This window comes from Fringilla coelebs (assembly GCF_963513975.1).
Source record: "Fringilla coelebs genome assembly, chromosome: 4".
Taxonomy (NCBI): domain Eukaryota; kingdom Metazoa; phylum Chordata; class Aves; order Passeriformes; family Fringillidae; genus Fringilla; species Fringilla coelebs.
The window spans coordinates 23,102,790-23,125,455 of NC_140032.1; the positions used below are offsets into that span (position 1 = coordinate 23,102,790).

The following is a 22,666-nucleotide window of genomic DNA, read 5'->3' on the forward strand; positions in this document are numbered from 1 at the left end:
TTGCATGGAAGTTGGTAAGAGTTGTGTTGTTTTACAAGTGAGGATGTGGTTCAGCATGGAATATTCTGCTTCTTCCCTCACCCCAAGGTGCAGATCTTTGCAGTGATTAGCATTGTAGGCCATTGGCTGGTACTGAGAAATAAAGAAAAGGAGAAAAGGATGTAAGTAGTTCATTTTTGCTAGGAATTCACTTAATGGGGTATTTTGCTGCAATGATTTGGTGTATTTTTCCCAAACATCCTAAATAGGGTAATTTTTTTTCAGGCTTTGGGGCAGAGTAATTTCAAATTACTGGTGATCTTGAACAGCTAGGCCTTGTACAGATCTATTCAACAATGTGAATTTAGATTTGTGGCAATTTTCTTCCTGCATCACTTTTCTCAATAGGCATCTACATCCTTGGCAAACATTTTAACAAGAGTACTTAGAAGTTTAGCTTTAGTTTCAGGGGTTATTTATAATATCATATTTGAGTAAAAGGGTAAATTTTGATGAGCAGACATTATTGATATTTGAGTAAGATCTTGTACTGTTTAGATCAACTCAAATGCCTAAAACATTTGTTACTTGTTGTTGTTATTATTATATTATTCTGATTTTGTTTCTGATTCTCTGGTATTTATTGCCACTATCTCTGGACAGCTATACATTATTTTAAACCCTAATGCTCCCCTGGCTCTCCTTTTCTTCCTCAGATTAGCACAGGAATCTTTAATGAGGGATCTGAGTTGCGGTTGAGGCAGTTCTCAGAATTTTGTGCTCTGCTTCCAGAGAAGAATGCTGCACTTCATGGGAACAGTGAGGAAGCAGCAGGTCTCTACTGCTCCTATGCACTGCCTTGGAGCCACTGCAGCACCTTCCTTCCTCAAAGCAGCTCTGGGTCCAACACTGCCAAGATCTAGAGCTGGAAAACAGATTGCAATCCCAAAGTAGTAGGATTTGATCTAAAACAAAGCAACATAATCAGCATATTTGTCATTACTTTTCTTCCTGTATTATTTCTAACTTCCTAGGTTGCATAACTACTTCAAAGAGCAAAAGGCAGAGGTATCCATGTTAGTCATCAAAGTATCTTAAACCTTGGAAACTGCTTTTTATTTGTTCTGACTTGCTTGAGATGCATACAGTGCACAAGCGTCCATTAGAAAAGTTAGAATTTACATTTTAAACGTTACACAGGTGACACACTATTTTTACTGACTCTTAATTTTAGATGATTTCAAATTACCTTAGAAACTGATAGGTTGGTGCAGCCCTATATCTTATATAAAAACTAAAAGAACTAAAAGACAAAGACAAGAGTTTACTAATGATTGCTATTTATTTTGTTAAGTCAATAAAAAGTGCATAGTACAAGCCCTTTATCCCAATCCAAGTACTCAGTAAAAGATTACTAGGAAACTGCAAATGGCACAGACGATTTTTTGTTTGGCATAATTCAAATATTTTAAACCACCGATTTACATTAAGTATATGACATCTTCACTCTTCCTTTTTCAATCATTAATATTACAAGGCTAAGTGATCTGCAGACAGTACATGAATACATATGATTTCTCATTTCAGAGTATAGTAATTGTGTTAAGCAGACTCTAAAAATACTATTGTTTTAACAAAGTTAAGGTATAATTGTAAATTTCCCTCCATATTTTCCAAGTTGCTACAACTTGCATCTCTGACTAACCAAGCTTAAAACCATCATTACAGAACTGATCATACCCTGGAGCTTTGCATACCACTAATCTCTTCCCAAAATTTACCATAAACATCTGTAACCATGATACAATTATTTAATCACAAATTACATCACTAAAGGCCAGATTTCTGCCACCCTTACTAAAGCTGCTACTAGTACATTATCTCAGAGTAGTTCCACAAACTTCAGTGCAACTACTTGATGAGTAAGGCACTATTTAACACAAATAAGAGTGGCAAAATACAGTCCTATGGTTACTTACTTTTAGTTTAATTAAGAGTGCTGATCTGAATTTTGTATCTTGGAGAGAGTATCTGAATTTAAAAGGCATGCATTTTGATGTGGGATAGTGGCCTGGCTCTTTAGTAAAACATTTTACAATAAAATATTTCCAATGTTCTTTTTCTTTTACATAGAAAATTTAAAATAGCAATTTACATGAGGAAAGCATACATGTATAAAATCACTGGGACAATTAGAGGAATTTCAAGCAAAGACATTTCATTTAAAGGTAAACCACAACATTCCTTTGAACAAAAAGTTCATTTGCCAAGACTCTTAGAGCTGGGTGCATGTGGTAAGTTTCATAAATACATAAACAGACATTTAAGTGAGACTGATCCTCACAAGTGAGGAGCATCTCCTGTAAATCTCACCAACTCCCAATAGGATAAGGAGTAGTGTTCTAAATAGAAGCCTGTTTCAGTTGGCTTTTTAATCAATTGGAAGCTTGTTTTATGCCTCCAATAGTGAAGAATTCTGGCCAAAAAAGAAAAAAGGTCAGTGTGGGAGATTATATAGGTTTCCTTGTGGGTTTAACAAAATGATGCTGTATTACTTGTTCTGAACAGCATCCTAAACATAAATGTACATGGAAGGCAAAAAGTAAGCACTGGCAGAGTGCTTGTCCCAGTGACATCTTTACACAGTGTTTGTGGCCTGTACATTATTAGACACAATGGGACAAATTCTCTCAGCTTCTCTCCTGCAGTTTCATTGCTTTACATGGCACTGCACTGATGTCACTGAGAGCACCTGGCCCAATCTTCTTTTTTCTTTTTTTTTTTTAACATGCTCTTCTGCTTGGGAGCACAGTATTCCATAGAAATTCAAAGGTCAATTTCATCAAATTACAGAATCCCTTCTTCAGGTCTACACTGTACCTTTACAAGGAGTCTTAGCTGGCTCAGCCTTTGCCCTGAAGAGCAAAACCCTGCATCTGTCAACCATGGGATCCGATGTGAGATTTTTGTTAGAGCCCGTTAATACAAACCTTTTTGAAATTTAACAGTTAGTTTCTTCAGCTCCATAACTAAAGTCCTCATGAAATAAAGGTTTGTAGAGTAAGGCTTAGAATTCCCATACGTCTGTTCTACTGACCTTTAAGGAAAGAAGTTTCATGTTGGAACATAAAAATGTTCTTTACATTATTCTGATCACTTTTTCAAATTGAACAAGAAAAATATACAGTGTTGCTTTTCTGTACATCATTAAAATGTTCTTAAATTAATGTACATAAAAAAAGTCATTCCCATTTGCCATAATGGGAGATGTGCACAGGTGTGTGCACAGCCACACATACACACACTTAAACATACCACACATACACACATTTATTAGAGGGAAGAGACATGCCATATGTAGTCACCTGCAAGTTTGTTATTCTACAATTACAACTAGTAGATAAGGATGAAATGTTAAGAATTGCTGATAACACACAGGTGAAAAAACCTGAATATTCCAGTACATGTTGTATACCAAAAGTTGGTAACCATGGTAACTTCTTGGTATGATTTCATCCTGTCCAATATCTCTTACATCATGGCTAAAAACTTATTAAGGTACCAATTATGAAAAGACTATGCCAGGACAGAAAATTCTACCAAGTTCTTCTTACTAAATTTCTCTTTTGATAAAGTCTATAAGTAAACACATCTGGGGTAAGAGTATGTTTTTTCACAACATATTGAATAAGACATAAAATTTATTAATGAAAATGGCTGAATTAACTTTTTTTGGTGGTATAATCTTTTGTGTAAAGTTCCCAGTTTATAGATCAAAGCTTTGACAGTGGCAATGGTCACATTCATGTACATGTGCCCACACACAGTATAATTCTAGTGGACAATCAATGCTTTTGCCAGCAACCCTGAAAACTCTGTTAGTGGTCCGAAGACCAGAATAAAAGCTGCTCTGAAACCAGGGCAAATATAAAACAATTTATATTTTTCAGCACATAACTAAGTACTTCCAACCATAATATAACTCTCAAAAGCATACTGGAGAAGAAATATGAATTAATCTGGCAAAAGGTCAGTAACCTTCCATTCTTATAGGTGGACTGGGATTTTCTTTTTCTTTCAATGCATATCAGAAATCACATCAAAGAAATTAGGATCACTTTAACAGAAAGAGATTAGGTGGAATGTCCACAGTAACAACCAAAAAACCCCTGCAATGCCTTACCGTTATTCAAATTACAATCTTATAGGAATTGTAATAAAATACAAAGCAAAAATTAACTTAAAATTGAAGTTGCTAAAGCAGTTCATGAAGATTACTGCTGAGTGATAACTCTGCTCTATATAAATGAGAAAAGAAAACTGTATTGAGTGGGGGTTAGGAGTAATCTGGTCACTTCGTTCATTTGGTCGTGCAAGGTTTTAGCTGCTGAACTTTTCCAATACTGAATGCTCTAGTCCACTGGTGGGGCTGGTGGTTCTTGTCCCTTGGGATATGAAAGAAGGAAAAAAAAAAGGCAGGTACAGAATTAGACACAGTGTTTCACATAGGAGGATATAGCAATAGAAGAACTCAGAAGTGTTACATTGTATTTTCTTTCATGGTTTTTCAATATCTCTTAAAATAATTGGAGAAGATGAGCATCAAAAAACGAAACTTTTTCCTGTATTAATTGAGATTTTTCCATGATCCTGCACCTAGGACAAAGATCACCCTTGTCCAAGTATCCAGCTGTAGTTTTGTTTCCTGAGTTCTCTTAAAGCTGTGCTTGTCCCCTTTCACCTAAGAAGGCAGGAGGCAGTTTCATCCAGGCACAGACAATGTCCAGAGGACACTGCACCTGCTCCATCCCACACTTAGCCTTCATGATTCCTTTCACTTTGGTCTAACTCGTTTTAATTTTTAATGGAGTTCCAAGAAAATACAGTGAAAAAATTGGGGAAAAAAATTACTTTGAGACAGCATGTATTAAACCAAAATTGATTTAAGCTATTATAGAATCTCCCTGCAGGGCACTTGAAGATGCACTTACATTGTGTTGGCTGGTTGGCTTTCCGACTGTGTTTGATCCTCTTAGATTACTAGGTCTCAATAAGAACAAGACAAGTGCAATCACCACCCAGGCCATCATTATCATGGCAAAGCTGATGCCATTGTCACTGGAGGCGTTTGGTCCTGGCACTACAGACAAGGAAAAGTCAAGTTATAACAGAGTAACAGCAGAGTTCTTTTCCCCAAGTGAAAACAAAAATGCAATCTCAAGAAAAAATCCCTGAAATATTTTTTAATGGAGTGTTCTAATTGGTCCCTCATTTTGGCTCACAGTAATACTGTATTTTATCACATTTCTTACCCATCTGAAAAGAGAATAATCTATTTCATAATATTTCACTGGTATTCTTAGAATTATCATGAATATTTCTTAATTCATATTAGCTCCTAGTAACTGGAGATTATAAATAAGCTCTTCACATTTAAGAAATCAAACTTGATTTTTAAGAAATCAAATTAGATGCAAAATATATTAATGTAGGGAAAGCCCCATTTGTATGTTGGTCTTTGTTTTTTTTGCCTCAAACAAATAAAACAATAAGACTAAACTGATGAAAGGTTAGGCTCCATTGTTAGGCCCCACAGAGAGAACATGCTAATTTTTAGCAAGAAGGGAGCAAATAATTGGTAATCAATTTCTTGAATCTACTCTTAAGTTATTTCTTGAGACTTCATGTGAAGATGTTTCAGTGTCAATATGCCAGATCTCCATGACTGATCAACCAGGTCATGTGGTATTTCTGCTAGTAATGTATCTGGCAGGAGGTGAAAAAATCCTGCAGAGATACATTCCAAAGTGAAGCCCAGGAACACAATATAAAAATTTTACACCAAATTTCCATACAGAATACCTGAAACATCAACACATGAAAATAAATTTAAGAAAATACCTTCAGGCTGGAAATGGCTGGTTGATCTGTTTAGATCAAGAAACTCTTGCAAATAGCGGCACATTTTAAAACAACTTTTCTCCTCTAAAACATAACTTCAAGTAATCAAATAGTAACTAATCTTGTCAGCTGAAGTGTAAACCCATGTATAGATAATTACCTATGGTAATCACATTAATCCATTTATTACAGTATGTGAAGGCCTAACATCTTCATTAATGATCTAGATGATCTCTGATACAGAGCAATTAATTCAAAGCTATAATGAATAACCTTCAGAAAGAGAAGAGCTATTCTATTTTATTACTCTAGATGAATATTTTAACATCCAGAAAACTCCACAGAGATACTTGTATCTGTCATATTTTCAAGTTGTCTTATGTGGATCACCTGATTACGGAGTCAAGTCTAGATTCAGCATTGGTTGGACTGTTCTTATTTTACATTTACTTGATAACTTATACCCTGCTGGAATAATTTCCTTGAAGGTTAATGCTGATACCACAGAACCACCCTCATCACTGTCATCCTGGGTAGCATTGCTAACAGAGGCTCTTCCATGGAAAGGGTTTGTTCATAACACAGCAGAGGGGCCCTGCAGGGAAGCTTACAGCTACGCCATTCTCTACACTGCTGCTCTGGGAACAAGGCTTCATGAGTTGGGGCTGTTGGACTGATGTCCTTTACTCACATCACATGCACTCAAAAATGTCAAAGAAGTAAAAAACCAATGCATTATAGAAGTTCATGCTTCTCACAGCACAAACACCACCATTAACATGTACGAGCAAATGAAACTGCTTTTGCTTTGAAATGTCCAAAATATTTCAAAACTCAAGATGTTGCTAATGTAGAGGAATTTTATTATTAGAATTATACGCAATTACAAGTGAGAATTCTTTTGAAAATCTGAGTGAATAAAGGGCTTTGTATATGGAGGAGATGGCATAGTGCACAGAAATAAGAAAGCTATAGCCTTTAATTTACTAAACTCTTACACAATTGATTTTGAAAGCACATGGAATTGTGAAGGTAAGATTTTAGACCTTCAGTTTTTTTACCAAAATATTATTTTTATCAGCAGCATATATCAGTATTTTCAATTTTTATATATGCAGTCCAGGAGACTAGCATATAATTTGGCATGAAAAGAACAACTGCTTTATTTTGGGGCTTCCAGATAACATTAATAGCCACTCTGAGACTACCTGCAGCAACAAGTAAGAAGGCCTTAGGTACCTGCTTTGGCGAATATTTCTGGTAGAAGACTGAAAATTCAGATGACTTGTTAGGATTCCCTATACAATGCAGAGAAACGGACTAGTCCAACTGCCTTCTGGAATTTTGGCTGAACATTGGTGCACTTAGGATCTGTGCTGGTTAACCAAAAGTTGGGGTAAGCAAATGATGCCAGATCAGGTCATGCTACAGCTCAGGGAAGGGAGCAGAGGGGACCACAGAGGGAAACCACAGGTGTTTATTGCAAGACACATTTTTTCCCCAGCCTGTGCTGTAATACAGTTCAGATGAAACCAAGCGCGCTGAAACATGTTCTGAACTAAGTTAAGACAATGGCTGATCTAACTGGCCCTGTACTACCTACTCAAGGCACGCCAGACACTAAAACAGACACAACGATGTTTACACTTTCCAAGGAACTGTTAAACCCACATCTCTCACTAATAATAAGGATGTGAGATATTTCAGAATCTGTTACTTGAATCTCTTACAGGGAAGAGGATAAGCAAAATTTCACATAGTTGGGACTGAATCCAACTTTTCAAAGCTTTGCATCACAAATCAAGAGAACAGACAGGAAGCTATTTTAGCTACTGGAAGCAGTTTTATGTAGGAGACAACAATCTTGCTACAAAGACCTCCATCCTTGAGATCACAAAATAATCAGATAAAACCAGCTTATGGATAAAAGAACAGTTGAATGAAGGTGAAACCAAGCAGGATGGAATTTATGGTGATGGGCAGGAAAAAAAAAAAACTTCTTTTTAAGAGTTCACAGTCACAGTTCCTTTATCTGTAACTGGTATTTTTTTGCAAGTAATTTAGAAGTGATGTTTTGATTCCTTGAAGAATAAAGGTTATCCTTTAAGAGCACCTCTGCATGGTATTTTCTAATATTTTCAGATGGATAGATTGTCCTGGTCTGAGATGAATGTTCCTTCCACCACCCATTTTGATGGATGGATCTGGTTATTAATCTCCAGTGCTCCAGACACACCAACTAGTGCAGAATTTAACAGCACATATTCCCATGTCACTGGGAGACATGACACACAGTCTCTAACCTACTGTTCCATGCAACACTGAATCCAGCCCAAGGTCTTTATTTTCAGAATATCTGGTCCCCTGGGTCTGGCATACATATATATCCACACACTTCTGAATGATACCTGTGAGCAGTTCTGGCCCTATGGATTTTTTTTTTTTTCTTCTTTTTTCTTTCTTTTTTACAGTATGGCTGAATTATCTCTCTGCAGGAGAAAGCTTTATGAGGAGCTGGTCTGAGATTGTGGGATTAACTCCTATGGGAGTTAGTGACTATGGTGAATCCTAGCTGTGGCTCCATGTACAGGATACAGTTTTTGGACTTGCTTTTTCCTACAGAAGTAGAGACTAGGCCACACAAACTAGTCTTCTCCCAGAAAGAAATGGGAAGTAGAAAAAAAAAATCCTTTGTGACAGATGTTTGCAGATTCATTTGAAGGCAGTAAAAGCTATTAAAATTACGAGTTCGGTAAAAAGAGTTTTTAAAGATTAAAGGGCAACCAATTCCTGATTGTGCAACTGAAATCTCAAGAATACAATATTAAAACTACTACGTGCCCGTGTTAAATACCCTTATATGAACTTAGTGGTCTTAAAATGCAGTTTTTCCTTCAGAGTGAGGCTGCACTCTAAAGAAAGGAGAAATTTCATTTGTTTTACTGTAAAAGTATATTCCATATGGTGCTTTTTTTCTGCCCTCTCATGGTAGAAATATCTTCTTTTGGAGTACAAACAGATTGACCCTGGTAAAAACTGTCAAACATCTGCATGCAGGAAGGCAAAAGCATGGTCTCTGACTTATGTTTTCTTTTCATGGTGCTTTAAGCCTTGCTTCTTCTGTGGATGAAAGGCATAAAACTGTGTGAAGAGAGGTATTTTAGAAATTACTCATCAGGGAAGACAAAGAGCCCATGGGACCTTCAGGAGATAATGCCTGCAAGCTGACACTTTCAAAGGCAGGGATAAGGAACCCAAAGAAAGCCAAGATGGACTTGAGGAGCAGAGGAAGAGAGAAGGGAATTCCCAGAAAAGGGAGGGAAGAATTGGCAGACATTTCAAGCTGTTAGGTTAGGCTGCTGTGACTGCCCTAGATGAATACAAATCAAGATGAATCACATATACGTATTCATTTGAAATTGCATAAAAATGTGGAAGTAGAGTAGACAACATTTGAGACAGTCATCTCTGACCACATTACAACGTAGCAGAGCACTGAGAATAGTGCTGAAAATATGAATGCGGTAAACTGAGGTGTCAACATCTGGGAATTGCTAGAACACAGAAAAAACTCCAGCAGCAGCCCCTCATTTCCTTTGACAGGGAAGGCTGACTGTGAAGGGCCATGAGCCATCAGAGCAGATCAGTTCCAGCTGGGATCCTCCCTAGGCTGGATGAATCGCTGATGTTGCAACTGCCGCTCGTCAGAGAACTGCCATGCTCTGCTTGCATTAGACAGAATTCAGAAAGGAATTACCGCTCTTATTCCTCATTCCAAGGGAAACTCTAAGATCTTCTGATTTCCTGAGCATTAACAATCCCAACAGAATATTAAATGTGCTGCCTCTTCAAAACTTACAGCCTTTTCTTTTCTGCAAGGCACCCACTGAAATTGAGGGAACAGTCATCAGACTCTGACACATGCTTTAATGCACAGCAGATACTCTGATGGAGATCCAGCAGATACTCTGATGGAGAACCAGCAGATGAACAGCCATCAAGCAGAGCGCCCAAATGCTTGTTGAAGTGGTGCTCATACCTTCCTATACCTAAATCCAAAAGCACTGGTCCTGATCCTGGCACGAAACTCTGCAGGGGAGTCACTATGACATAATGGTGCCAACAAATGCAAGTAAGAATTTATAGATAATAACACAAAAAAGTGAATTATGGAAACCTGGTACTACTGCCTTGATATGGCTCTAAAAAACCAAAAAAAAAAAAAAAAGAACCTAAATCAAGGGCTGGAAAAACAAAGCATGCTCAGGAGAATCAACAGAGGGTGTTTCTGAAAATTTCCAGCTGGTAGCAGCAGTACAACACATGATGCTGCTGTGACATTGGCTGAACCGCAGCCCTGACGTCTCCCAAAACAAAACCACATACATCTCATCAGTTATTCCACAACCTTGCAACTTAAGAATCTGTATATGACAACAATCCCAGCTGTGCTTCCAGAAGGAAGATCAAATTCTGGGAATGAGCAAATTGGTGAGAGTGAAGCAAACTTGTTCATAGCGAGACTCTGAAACGAGGAATCAAAGGCAACAAGTACCAGGAAGTGGAGCTGTGGGACCTAGGGAAGAGGAGACCCACCTCAAAAGTAAGCTCATCACTTTACAGCTCATAAAAACAGGATGAAGCAATGGACAGAAGACTGGCCCAGAATTATTTTAATATGTTTCTGAAAACCTCTCTAGAACCTTCTCCAGGCTCAATCTGTTTATTTTTGCCTTTGACTCTCAGGGTCTTACAGATTGCCACATGTACAGCATCACAAAAGCACCACAAAACAATATGACAAATATGCAGGCTGTGTCATTGCATCAGCAGAAAAATACCTTTGCTAGAACTAAATTTAAGCAATATAATAACATAGGAAAAGATTTACTCTGTAATTTTTGCTTTGGTTTTTGAAACAAACCACTGGTTTGGAACAATTGCTGCCAAATTGCTTGCATCTGCACAGACAGCTATTGCAAGAATCTCAGAATGGAAAGCTATTTGTTGCAAACCATTCAAATCCCCACTGTACTATAGCTTGATAACATTAAAGCTATCCCACAGGCTTTGTGGCCACACATATCAGAACTTACTCATTTATACAGTCCTTAGTCTAAAAGCTTCATAAATACTAATGATCCAAGACTCCCAAGGCATGAGTGAGAATGACCTACCATTGCTTGGTTTTGACCACGGACTAAAGCCCAGAAAGCTCCACACCTTGTCTGTGCCTCCTTCTAATATAGAAAATACTCTGTCTCCCATCATCTGCCTCTTTCCCTCTCCTACATGCCTGTGATTAAAAAAACTACATAGAAGTCTAAGGTGTGGGAGACTAAAAAGTCTGCCCTTGGACAGGTGCATTTGGAAGAGGAGGAGTGATGGAAGACACAGACAGTGAAACTTACAAAGCCCATAGAGAACGAGTAAGCCAGCAGCACTGTATAGCACATGTGCACCACACCATCTTTTCCCCAGGGGTCATGGGGACAGCTCAGTTTTCCCCCTTCAGCCCAGCTTGGCACTGAATCTGGGATTGTTTCACACTGGCAGAGCCCAGTGCAAGTCTGAGCTGCATGCCCATCTCTAAACAGGTTTTACAGGGGAGTGAAGAGGGAGGAACATGAGGGTCAATGAAGCCATGCACTCCCTCCAAAATGCTGGAAACCTTGCCTGCACTGCTTCTAGACCTATAAAAGATACAGGCATTAGCAGCTCTTGCTTACAAGAACACTGCTCAGGTGCTTGCTGCTCCCTCAAGGCATTACAGCAGTCCTGATGCAAGCTGAGTGAGTTGACACGCTCAGCTGGTAAAGTGATATAGGAAAAACAGACCCACTTCATTTTTATTTACAAACATTTGACAGCATTCCCTCTAGCTCAAGGAAAGTGTCTCAGGGAGTGTTTTAACACCTTAGGGCATGCTTACATTACTGCAAAACCTCCACACAGCTATGCTTCATTGTCAACTCTGGTAATGTTTGACTGACCTAGTACTGTTCACTTTTAGGGAGAGGTTTTTTGATGCATTTCACAGCAAACTCCAAGGAAGTGTTCAGATCAGTCCTCTGTTCCATTAACTACACAGGTGCCAAATCAACAGAGATGCAGTCATGGTGGATGTCAGCTTATGAGTCGGAGCCTCCTCTTCCTCACAGGGGAGTAGAGGGGTCACAGTACTGACAGTTCATCACCCAGCCCCAGCTGTGAGCACGTGTGTGTGTGCTCAGTATCTAGTCTTCATTGGTTAGGCTGCTCTGAATCCGAGGAAGACAAATAAAGCACTTTCCAAATTTTCCCCTCTCATTCCCCAGATCATCCTATTTGGAGGCTAACAATAAGATTCAGTAATGCTTGGGGCCCGACTGATGGTTATGCTGGTTTATTGATACCTCCAGGATTCTCATCAATGCTGCTTCTAATGTACAAATGTTTATCACAGGTTCTCAGAAATTACCTCCCAAGCATATCAATTTTATTAATGTAGTATTTGATTTATTGTAATATGTTCCTGTAACAATAAATCATCCCCTGCATTTTAAAGTACAGTCAGACTGTGTTTTAATTACTGCTGTTCATTTTACTTTCATGAACCTGATATGAACAGTTACTCACATTCCTGAAGGCATTCTGTGTCTGTGCAGTACGACTGGGATTGTCTCAGCTGAAACAGAGAAAAAGAAAAGCATGACACTTAACAATAACTCTTGGTCAGCTTTTACTGAAATCAGGATTTAATATATTGTCAGAGTAAAGGTCAAGAATAACTGACTCTTTACTGGATCACACTTGGCTTATAGTTTGTGAAGAATCCCAGGTATGGAGATAGTTTCTGAACGCTCTTTACATACGACATTTAAATCACCAGACTACAGTGTGATTGCTTCCAATTCAGCCATTGACTACCTTTCAAAATTCAAGGAAAAGGAATCTGTAGTGATATAGGAGCTATTATATACAGATATACTCTCTACACCTGTCCATTATAAATCCCAAAAATATCTGTTCTTATTATCTATTATCTAGATCAAATAACATTCAAATACTCTGTGATTACATCACAATAAATGATCACACTGTGATAATGGTTATGCACAAAGAAGCTGAATTAATATTTCACATTTAAACTGAGTACTTACTATTCCCCCCCCAGGACCTTTTTTTTTAAAGCAGGTTTTAAGATGTATTTTACTGTTTTTTCTCTTTACTGACAGGCAAAATTTAAAACATTTTTAGTGACTGTGATGACTATTTAATTTACAGAGTAGGTAAGCTTGCCTACTGCAACAAAAGTCAACACTGGCTAACCTGCAAATCAGTACAGCTATTTTACAGATGACAGAGCCAAAAAAGGAAGACAAATATCACACTCTTTATTTGGATCAGAGATGTTAAATAGATGGGATTTAATGTGCAGTACTATGGAAATAGATTCTATATTCTGCTTAGGTAAACTACATGGATTATTAGTATAAGTTTTTTAAAGTACAGAATTGTTACACTGCCTTGGTTAGAAATGACATTTGCGTTTTCACAGGTTTTATGATACAGCTGTGTCACAAATCCCAACACTTTTTGTCACAACAGGCTAATCTGTTTATTACCAGTGTAAATATACAAATGTTTAAGAGATGAAAAGATGGTGCTCTTTATGTAAGAAATACATTCATCATTTCCATAAAACCCATTTCCTCTTGTATTGGCATAACTGATTTAATATATGTAGTCATATTATGCAAAACACATCAAGGAAACATATGAAGAACTGAAAAAGGAAGACATCTGGGAAAGCATAAGCTCCTGCTTTTATCATAAAGATTGTCAATGACTGACAATTTGAGAAAGGAAAAAAAGTAACTGGAGATTGATCACATTAATTCTTTCATTAATATATTAAGATCGACTAGCAAATTTACTGAGATTACAAAGAAGTCTCTTAGGAAGGAGTTTGGAAGGCTATATTTAATCTTTCAGCTATTTCTATAGTTAAAAACAGCACTGAGGGTAATTCAGGCAGAATACTTCTCTTTCTTACTAAAGGAAAAGGTCTATCAAACTATGCATATTTCCTTCCATTCTTAGATAAAAGCTCATTTTATTTTAAAGCTTTGGAAGTAATTTACAAAGGGGAGGTTTTATCTTAGCAATAGTACCCATTTGAAAGATTACCGAACTGGGAAAATTGGATATTTCTATACCCATATTTTAAAGAGCTCAGCAACATAATTATCTTCTGTTTGTCTAAGAGTTTAATTCTGAGAGGGGTTTAATTTATAATCCCTACTTAAAACACTGTTTACAGATATTCAACACAGAAGGATGACCAGAATTAAAATGGCCAACAGATACATGATCAGAAACATTGTATAAGCATCTCGTTATCCCCCCCATCCCCACGATGGCAAGTCCTCATAGAGTTTATCTAGTTTTCCTTGATACAGAACACTGCCTGAGGATGTTCTAACCGCTGTTTCAGTTATCTCCCATTCTAAGTACTCTGTCCAAGTACAATGTTTTTAAAGCTCTAGGATGGCTCTCTGAGCCAGGTAACAAATCTGTTTTTAACAGCTCAGAGAGAGGCTGCATATTGTCACTGTGGGATGAAACACAGCAGATCATGAAAAACGGGCAGTGTTAAAAAGAGGTTTTTCTTAATTCACTCAGGTCAACAAGCCCCTTACTGTGTAACCCAATATGAATCTGATTCCTTGGGGTCACTCATTTAGTCAAAAGACAAGAAACTCTTCCGGCACACGTATGAAATGCTTACGTAAATTGAATGGCTGGGAAAGGTAATGCCTTTCGCTGAAAGAAGAATGTTCCTTCTCCCAGTTAGCTCTCTTTTGACAAAAACACACTTTAAGGAACATAGCAACTGTTGGGAAAAACTCAATGTGCAACATTTCAGTAGCAAGGCAATTGAAAACAGAGCAATTATCAGGCGCTGGAAATAAACAGTCCTTTGTGTTAACATTTTTCTAATTCGATGTGGAGAGGAACTTTGGATGAAAGTTTGTGGAATAATGGTAAAAAGCTGAACCAGACTTTACCTGCTCTCAACAAAACCCTCAAAAAGATTTCAAATACACTCAATGTTTTTCAGACTGGGAACCCTACAGAGCTGATGAGAAAAATCTGAACAGAGAAGTAATTCTTCAAATACATTAACATTTAGATACTTAAAACCAATATTATTAACAATGATTTTGATTTTATTAACACTTCAGACATCCTTGTGTGGCTGAAAGTGTGAATTAGTGAAAGATTAATAGCTGACTGTCTGATCTAACATCTACTAAAGTCAGCAACAGTCTTTGCTTCCTTTTCCATATATTCTAAAACAGTCCCTTAAGAAGAACACAAAAATTAGGCAAGTGAAACATAAGGGCGCATTCAACAAAAGAAGAGAGTGAAAAATGTAATAAAACTAAATATTTATACTATTAATAAAAAGGATTGTATCTGCATTTTCACATTGTCTGTGCAGTTTGCCATTCAAATATAATAAATGGCTTAGTGCACATGAGGCAAACAATGAATTACTTTGTTTTTTACTGTCCAAAATGAAGTAAACACAAATTGTAAATAGCATGAAAGCTAGAAGAGAGCTAAAAAGAATCAAAAATTGACAGTTTTAGTACAGTACAAACTTGAAAAAAATAAAAGTAAAAATATTAATTACAAATGTATATTATTTAAAATACAATGGTGAAATTAATTTCCTCCAAGTACATTTAAAGACTTGAATTGCCTAAGTTAAAGTAATTTAAACCAATAATCCCAAAACCACAAGAATTCTTGTCAATAGGAATATTTGATTCCTATGAAACCCCTGATAAGTTCCTGGAAGAGGCAGCAGTGGCCGAATCACAGCAAATCAGTGCCCACTTAGTGACACTGTGAATCTAAACTCAACACAATACCAAGAAAAAAGAAGAAACCAAGTAACTTCCAGTGGTAAGAGAAAAGCGCTCTTCCTCACTCCTTTCCCATGACACTCAAATTTTGCATTGCAAAAAAAAAAAAGGGTATATTTCAAACGGCTCCTAGCTCCACTTTGAAACTGTTCTTCCTTTGTTTTCCTTTTCCAAAATATACAGCTTTTAGCCCCAGTTCACACTAAGACAACAGTGTTTAGATCCTGCTCCTTTCAGAGAAGGACAGTTTTAACATGCCATCTTGTGGATCAACAGCATCCACTCATCAAGCACACCTGAAACCTGTGTCCTGCTGCTCCTCTATCAGCAGATGCCACGTTATGGCAGGAGTCTGCACAACCTTTAACAATGAGAGCCTCCACTTTTTACAATCCCCTGCTGTGAACAAAATGTGAACAGCCACAGTAAAGGGACTGCTGTTGGCCTCTGAAAATTCTTTTGGGAAGTCACCATATTAACTAAAGTTTGTTTTGGTTTTTTCTTCAAGTGCACACAAACATGCCACTGTGTGGTGAAAACAGAGTGTGAACTTTCATTGCATTTTAGCTGCTCCACAAAATCACTGAAGTCCAAGAGAAACAGTAAGCCCAGTGAAAACAGCTTCATCTAGCTAAACAGAGAACTTGATTTTCCACCACAGGGACCTCAGCCACTAGGACAATTTCAGTCTTCCTTGAAAGAAGTTAGGCTGCTTTGCATTGCTTATCACAGATACCTCCTATGGAGAACAAAATGCAGACTTTGTCTACCTATATAGTAAATAGTTCTTGCTTCAAGTCCTCTGCTTCCTCTTCAGAGGAGTTTAGTGAAACTCTTCAGGTGAATTTTCAGAGTTTTCTATGCCAGAGTTCAATAGTCTCACAATCTCTGGGACTGAACCTGCAATCTCCGCTCAGACAATTTTTTTTTAAAATTAAAGTCAATAGCACATACCTGAAAAAAGATTCAGGGTTTCTATCCATTGTGAACTCTTTTTCTTGAGAGTTAAATGTATTATTTAAGAGTTAAAGAAAAACAGGACAGAGCATACAAATATGAGGATGATACCAATGATCACAGAGCTCACTAGTTTGTCAGGAGAAATAGCAGCATAATCCCTGTCCAAAAGCACTTTCAACTCCAGAAATGGTGTACTAAAGAGATAATGAAACAAGAACAACAGGACTCATGGCAGAAACAAAGTGCAACCATCAATGCAGTCTAGTGTGAATGGCAGATGAAGGGAAAGTATATTATTAGTATACTATTTATGTAGGGATAAAAAAAATACATTTTAGAATTACTTTTGAGTCTACTCAAAGCAGAAATAAGTCCTCAGAAAAGACAGAAATGAAAAATTAGTAAGTTCATGAGACAGGTCAGGGAAAGACCTCCATACAAGAAATTTTGATGGATGAAAGCCCAGAAAAATGTGTGAAAGAAATAGATGGAACAGGTACAAATATAAGACAGCAAAAATAGATAATGGCGGGAATGAAAAGAATAGTTAAGTAGGAAAGCAAATAACTAAATTGATATGGCCACTTATTCCATGAATACAAGTAAATTTAAAATGGAATCATAAAGACTGTTGATAGAAAATTTTACATGATAATGAGGGCAAAGTATCATCCCTTGTGAAAATACCTTTTTGCTATTTAGACCAGCTGGAAGCTCTGCTTTTGCTCTCCAAGAATGCCAGAAGATGAGAACACAATGGCATACTCCTGATTGCAATCTCATGCTTCTGGGTAATGAAATCATTGTCTAAGCTTTGTTGGCAGCCACGTCTGTTCTCTCCAAAGTACATAAACGATCTAGTAAACAACATGATAAATAAATTGCTATGGTGGGATATGCCAGCCCTGAATACAAGCCAGGCTGCAAATTGAATTGCAGCATTATCTGTAAGAGTTCAGATTTAAAGATGCAAAAAATGACACCTACATGCATTAGTCTGCTACAAGCTGGCAAAGAGAAATAAGAGGAAAAGAATGGCATACTGATGGAATTTGTCTCTTAAACTATACTAGCTTCTCTTAGAGGAACAAACAAGGAAAAAGTGAACACTACTTTCCCCACTTCTTCGTTTTCTATGAGTATATGCAGAATTAGAATAAATGATTGTTCATACAAGGACAGAATAACAGTATGAAATAAAAATATAGAGCCCAGTCCTGTGAGGTGGCAAGTAATTTTCTCTCCAATTGCAAGTGAGAGAGAAGGATGGTTGCTACATTTCAAAATAATATTCCTAGATTACAAACCAACTTTTAGGACCCAGAATCATCACCCAGTAATGACAGAAGGAGAACATTAACTTTTATATTGAAAGGCATGATATTTTATGGAGGAAGACGCATCAGAAGTCCCAGGGACCACTACAATCTGGAGCCCTGACTGGGACATGAACACATTCTTCTCTTCATTTTTTCATTTGTTCTGGGATTGCTGTTTCACCTTGGTGTCATATAGATCTTCCTTTTTCACACTTCCTTCACTTTCCTACAATTGTCTGACTTACTGGTACTTCATTTTATAATTTTCCTGACCTATGATATCAGTGACATCCTCCTTTTACTGAATGCAAAGCAGAATGAATTGGCAGTGAAAAGACAATGAAACAGTGATGATCAGGACCATTACAAGGAGCTCACAGCATCTCTGACTGTGTGAAATACTAGACAATAAATACACGAGCCGGAATATTAAACAGAGGCATCTTAAAATGTGCACAAACAACATACATATCTCCCCAGAGGACATTTGTAAACTTACATCTAAAATGAAAAACCAAGATACATATAGGCTTTTTGACCAAACGGTTGAGTATCTTCTCCAAAATTATGCATATTAGCAAAAGAAAAGTGTACTCCCACATAGACAGCCTTGAGGAAAAGGCTTAGAACTCAGAGTTGCAAAAGATACAAACTACAGTTTGCTCTAAGTGTTGATTACATGAGTCCTGAGAGAAAAAGCATCATTTTCTCCTTTTGCTTTGAAAGAGATGGCCATAACACATCTCTGGTCATCAGAGTTCAGCCATTCATAGTACAGGTTAGATCTATTAATTATTTTTGGAATATCAAGCTGAAAGAATTTACAGTGCATGATTTTTTACATTGCTTGCAATATACTATGCATACCTTGAGATGATCGTGAGGAGTGACTGAGATTTTCCCTTTTTTTTTTTCCCCAAATATATATTGGTTAAGAAGGAACACTTTCAAGCATACTACAAATCTCAGGAATGGAAAATATAAAGAGTGACAGACGTTCAAAAGTCCTGATTCCTATCACCTTAGAGACTCAAGTGGATACCACTTTTCACAGCCTTTTTCTTTTCTAATATGTCTAGAAAATAGTCTCCATTTACACTGTTTGAAGTAGAATTAGATTCTAGGTTATGACATGCATTGGCAGTACATGAATTCATGTAATACAGTCTTATGGCTTTAGCCTGTGCAACACCAGTACCTTGAGCACTCAGTGAAAGACAGGAAAATGGAAGTCAGTGGAGCAAGAGCACTCAGGTACAGTCTTACTCTCTGCCACTCCAAGCCTGTGTCTTATTCTTTTGGGCTGGTGTCTAAACAGGTGTATGAAGTCTTTGAAGAATGACAGTTCCTCTGTCCTAATGAACACTCAAGTTCAGCTGTTGGGAAAGGTCTTCTTTGAATCAGCTTGAATGCAGAGGACAAAAGGGGCAAGTGAGAGCAAAATGCAGTTTCGTGCTCTTGGGATGTTTGGCTAAAAACTATAGACTAGAAGAAGTAGCATCTGCTATATAAAAAAAATAGGAGGCAAACACCATGGAACATGTGTAAGAAGGCTCCAGGGCAACCTTCATATTTAAAGGACATTTTAAATTATAAAAATGTATTTGGTATAGCTCTGGTGTGCTTTCAGTAAAAGTACCCATCAGTAGGGAAAGCCACTTTTGCTGACTATTTAAGTTGGGCTTAGCTGTGCTACCATCCTGAGAGCTTTTCAACCATTTGCAGCATAAATCTATTTTAGTCATCTGTGTTTATTTTGTTCTGTTTACATGAAGTCTCCTTTAGCCAAGACTTGTGCCTGGATACTATCTGAGACTATACCAGTTTGAAAATGTAAGACTCTAAAATGGCCTGGTCAAGAGAATTATGCAGAAACTCGACTGACAAAAGAGTTTTTGAACCAATTATGTTCAAATAGTTTGAGAATTTGCAACTTTTGCTATAAAAATCTAGTGACAAATCAAAACACAAGAGAGGTTAAAATAATGATTTGCTCTGTATCCCTTGAGTTTTGCTATAGCAATATAACTAAGTTACATTAAGACCATTACTTTGCAATTAGCTACTGAAGGACAACACACAAGGTTGTAATCCCCACAGCAGTGGTTTTTAAGTAGAACTGTTGGCAGTTTATCAAAATGAGTCCTTTTACATTATAGAATTAGGAATATTTTGGGTTAAAAAACATACCTCTCATTTTTGTTAAAACTAGTATGAGAGAAATCTGAAGCCAGTTTTTGTAAATCAAATAATACTATACCCAGAAGGAGACAGAAAAAGGATGTTTACTTGACACAAAGTCATGCGTTTTACTGGCTTGCTTGGACATTTCTGGCCACTCTAAGCAGTCATAAGCAAGTTTCAGTCTTCATGGAAGATGCTCTATGTATGATTATTCCTCACCACTACATAAACTGTGTTTTCAGTCTAGTTTTCAAACTTGAACTGACCCCCGGGCCAAGATCAGCCACGCCTACTCAGAGAGCACCAGTAGCCAGCAGAATAACATAAGAGAATCAGATTTTTGTATTACAAAGTAAGTGAAAAAATGGGGAAATAAACAGGTTTAAATACAACATCATCCTCATCTAGGGATCTGCTGTCTCAAAACTAAGACAGGAACCATTTCCTTTGGGTACACAGAATGTCCTTCATCGTGATTCTTTCAAACAACCACCCCCTTGTCCGACAGATTCCCCCCAATAAAACAACTTGCTGTCATTTGTTGTTCCTCATTCTTGAACTTTGGCTCCTTCTGTCAAAATAAGTTTTGCAGGGGGAGGAGACTGAACCGGAGATAAAGTCATGCAAGCTAACAAACCTGTCATTGTCTTTTGACAATTCTTGTGCATCTGCAGGGGATGGAAAATCTGGTGATATTTTTCTTCTATGCTTACTTCCTCTTTTGGAAGTTCCCAATTAACTGCTATATCCATAGAGTAAATAGTGAACCCAACATACAATAGCCAAATTGTTATTACACAACACCACCAAATCATAACAGATGGTGCCATGGGTATTACATACTAGAAATGATATTTTTGAAGTCACAGCCAAAAATTTTACATTTTTAGTGTTTCCTAGGAATATTTGGAGATCATAACATCTGCTTATTAATTAGAATGACCATACTACAGAAACTTACACGTATGAAATGTTCATATTTTGACACCAAGGAGAACCCTGGAAAATTCACTTCAGGAAAATGATAGAACATTCAGCATAAAATAATTCAATGCCAGTTAAGCATGTATATATACATTGTAAGAACTTTGTGTATGAACAATAACTCCGAGTTAATCTAATAAGCAGCAAAATATATTTTAAAATAATATGCATATTAGAGATACACAGTTCATTGACTATAAAACCTTCACGGATTATGAATTAAGAAGGAAAAACTCAAAAACACAAAGCCCTGCTTAGTCACGGAAAATGAAAGACAGCTAAATAACCAAGCCACATAACTAAGTAAGAGGTGGACTTTTTAACAGCTTTCTTGTTTGTAATTTTCTGTGGTGTTGCTAACAACAGAGAGCAAGAAGAGTTTAAATGACAATAGTTTTTCTTTTTTCATTGTATAAGCATTAATTGTACAATGAGATGAACTGAAGTCTGCATTTCAAATAGAGATTTAAACTATATGCTATATAAAACCTCCAAAGCAATGCATTCAACCACAAATTAAACTTTGAATGCCACATACATTTCATCAGAGTGTCGAAGTAAGTATACCAATTAAACTAGAAGTTAAAATTATCATATTGGAAATTAAAACAAGAACTTCAGGTTCTGGAGGCAGACTTCTTGACCTCCTTTTGATTTTGGAATAGCAGTGTCATTCAACTCTCCTGTACAGTTAATTCTAACAGAAATCCTGTGTATTTGAATAAGCTAACTCTACACATAATAGTCACAATTGAATATACTATAACTTCTTAGCAGGAGCCTTAATTCTTATCAGTGTTGGTTTAGATAGGTATAAACAAATTAGTCTGTAAAAATTAGTTTACTTAAACAGAAGTTTAAAACATCTACCATCAGTCATGGGGGTTTTGCACAATGCCATTACTGGACTGAAAGACTGTAAAAGTACATTTTCACACTTGGTCATCTCCTATAATTACATTAGAATTCTGTTAAATTTGATTCTGTTAAATCTCACCTCTGAACTTCTGCATTTACAATGCTCAGTCTGGAGACAATTGCAAACACCTTGTTATACAATTTGCTCCAAAATCCTGTCGAGTACTGCCAGCTTTAACACCATTCAAATGTACTCTGGTGTGTTTTATACCTATCTAGGTTAAAAAGAATCAACAATGAAATACATATAGGGAACCATTCTGGGTACACAGCATGTTTGGATATCTTTTTCTCACCCAGAGTCTGAACAGATCACTTAGCTTTGTTTATCAAAATGATTTTGAAGTTAGGGTTTCGAGGATCCAACTTTTAGAGGTAGTGTGCGCCCAGTCTCCATTGAGACTTGTGGGGTTCAGCAATTTTGAGAACCAATGTTCACATGTTCTTTTTAGCACAAATAGTAAAATTTCTGTTTGCTTATGTCGTGTAAGACTGAGTGAC

At 37.1% G+C, this 22,666-nt stretch overlaps 1 protein-coding gene across 2 annotated transcripts in view; it reads right to left on the minus strand.

Annotated features, from left to right (window-relative positions):
• Positions 1–1,223: 1,223 nt before the first annotated feature.
• The window catches only part of SMIM14 (small integral membrane protein 14), a 38,973-nt gene continuing 17,530 nt past the window's right edge, over positions 1,224–22,666 (minus strand). For both annotated transcript variants that reach the window (XM_084204258.1, XM_084204259.1), the window contains exons 3-5: positions 12,499–12,547; positions 4,971–5,119; positions 1,224–4,424 (exon numbers count right to left, since the gene is read on the minus strand). In XM_084204258.1, coding sequence (XP_084060384.1) covers positions 4,392–4,424; positions 4,971–5,119; positions 12,499–12,547 — 231 coding nt within the window. In that variant the 3' untranslated portion in view covers positions 1,224–4,391. The remainder of the gene's footprint in view (positions 4,425–4,970; positions 5,120–12,498; positions 12,548–22,666) is intronic.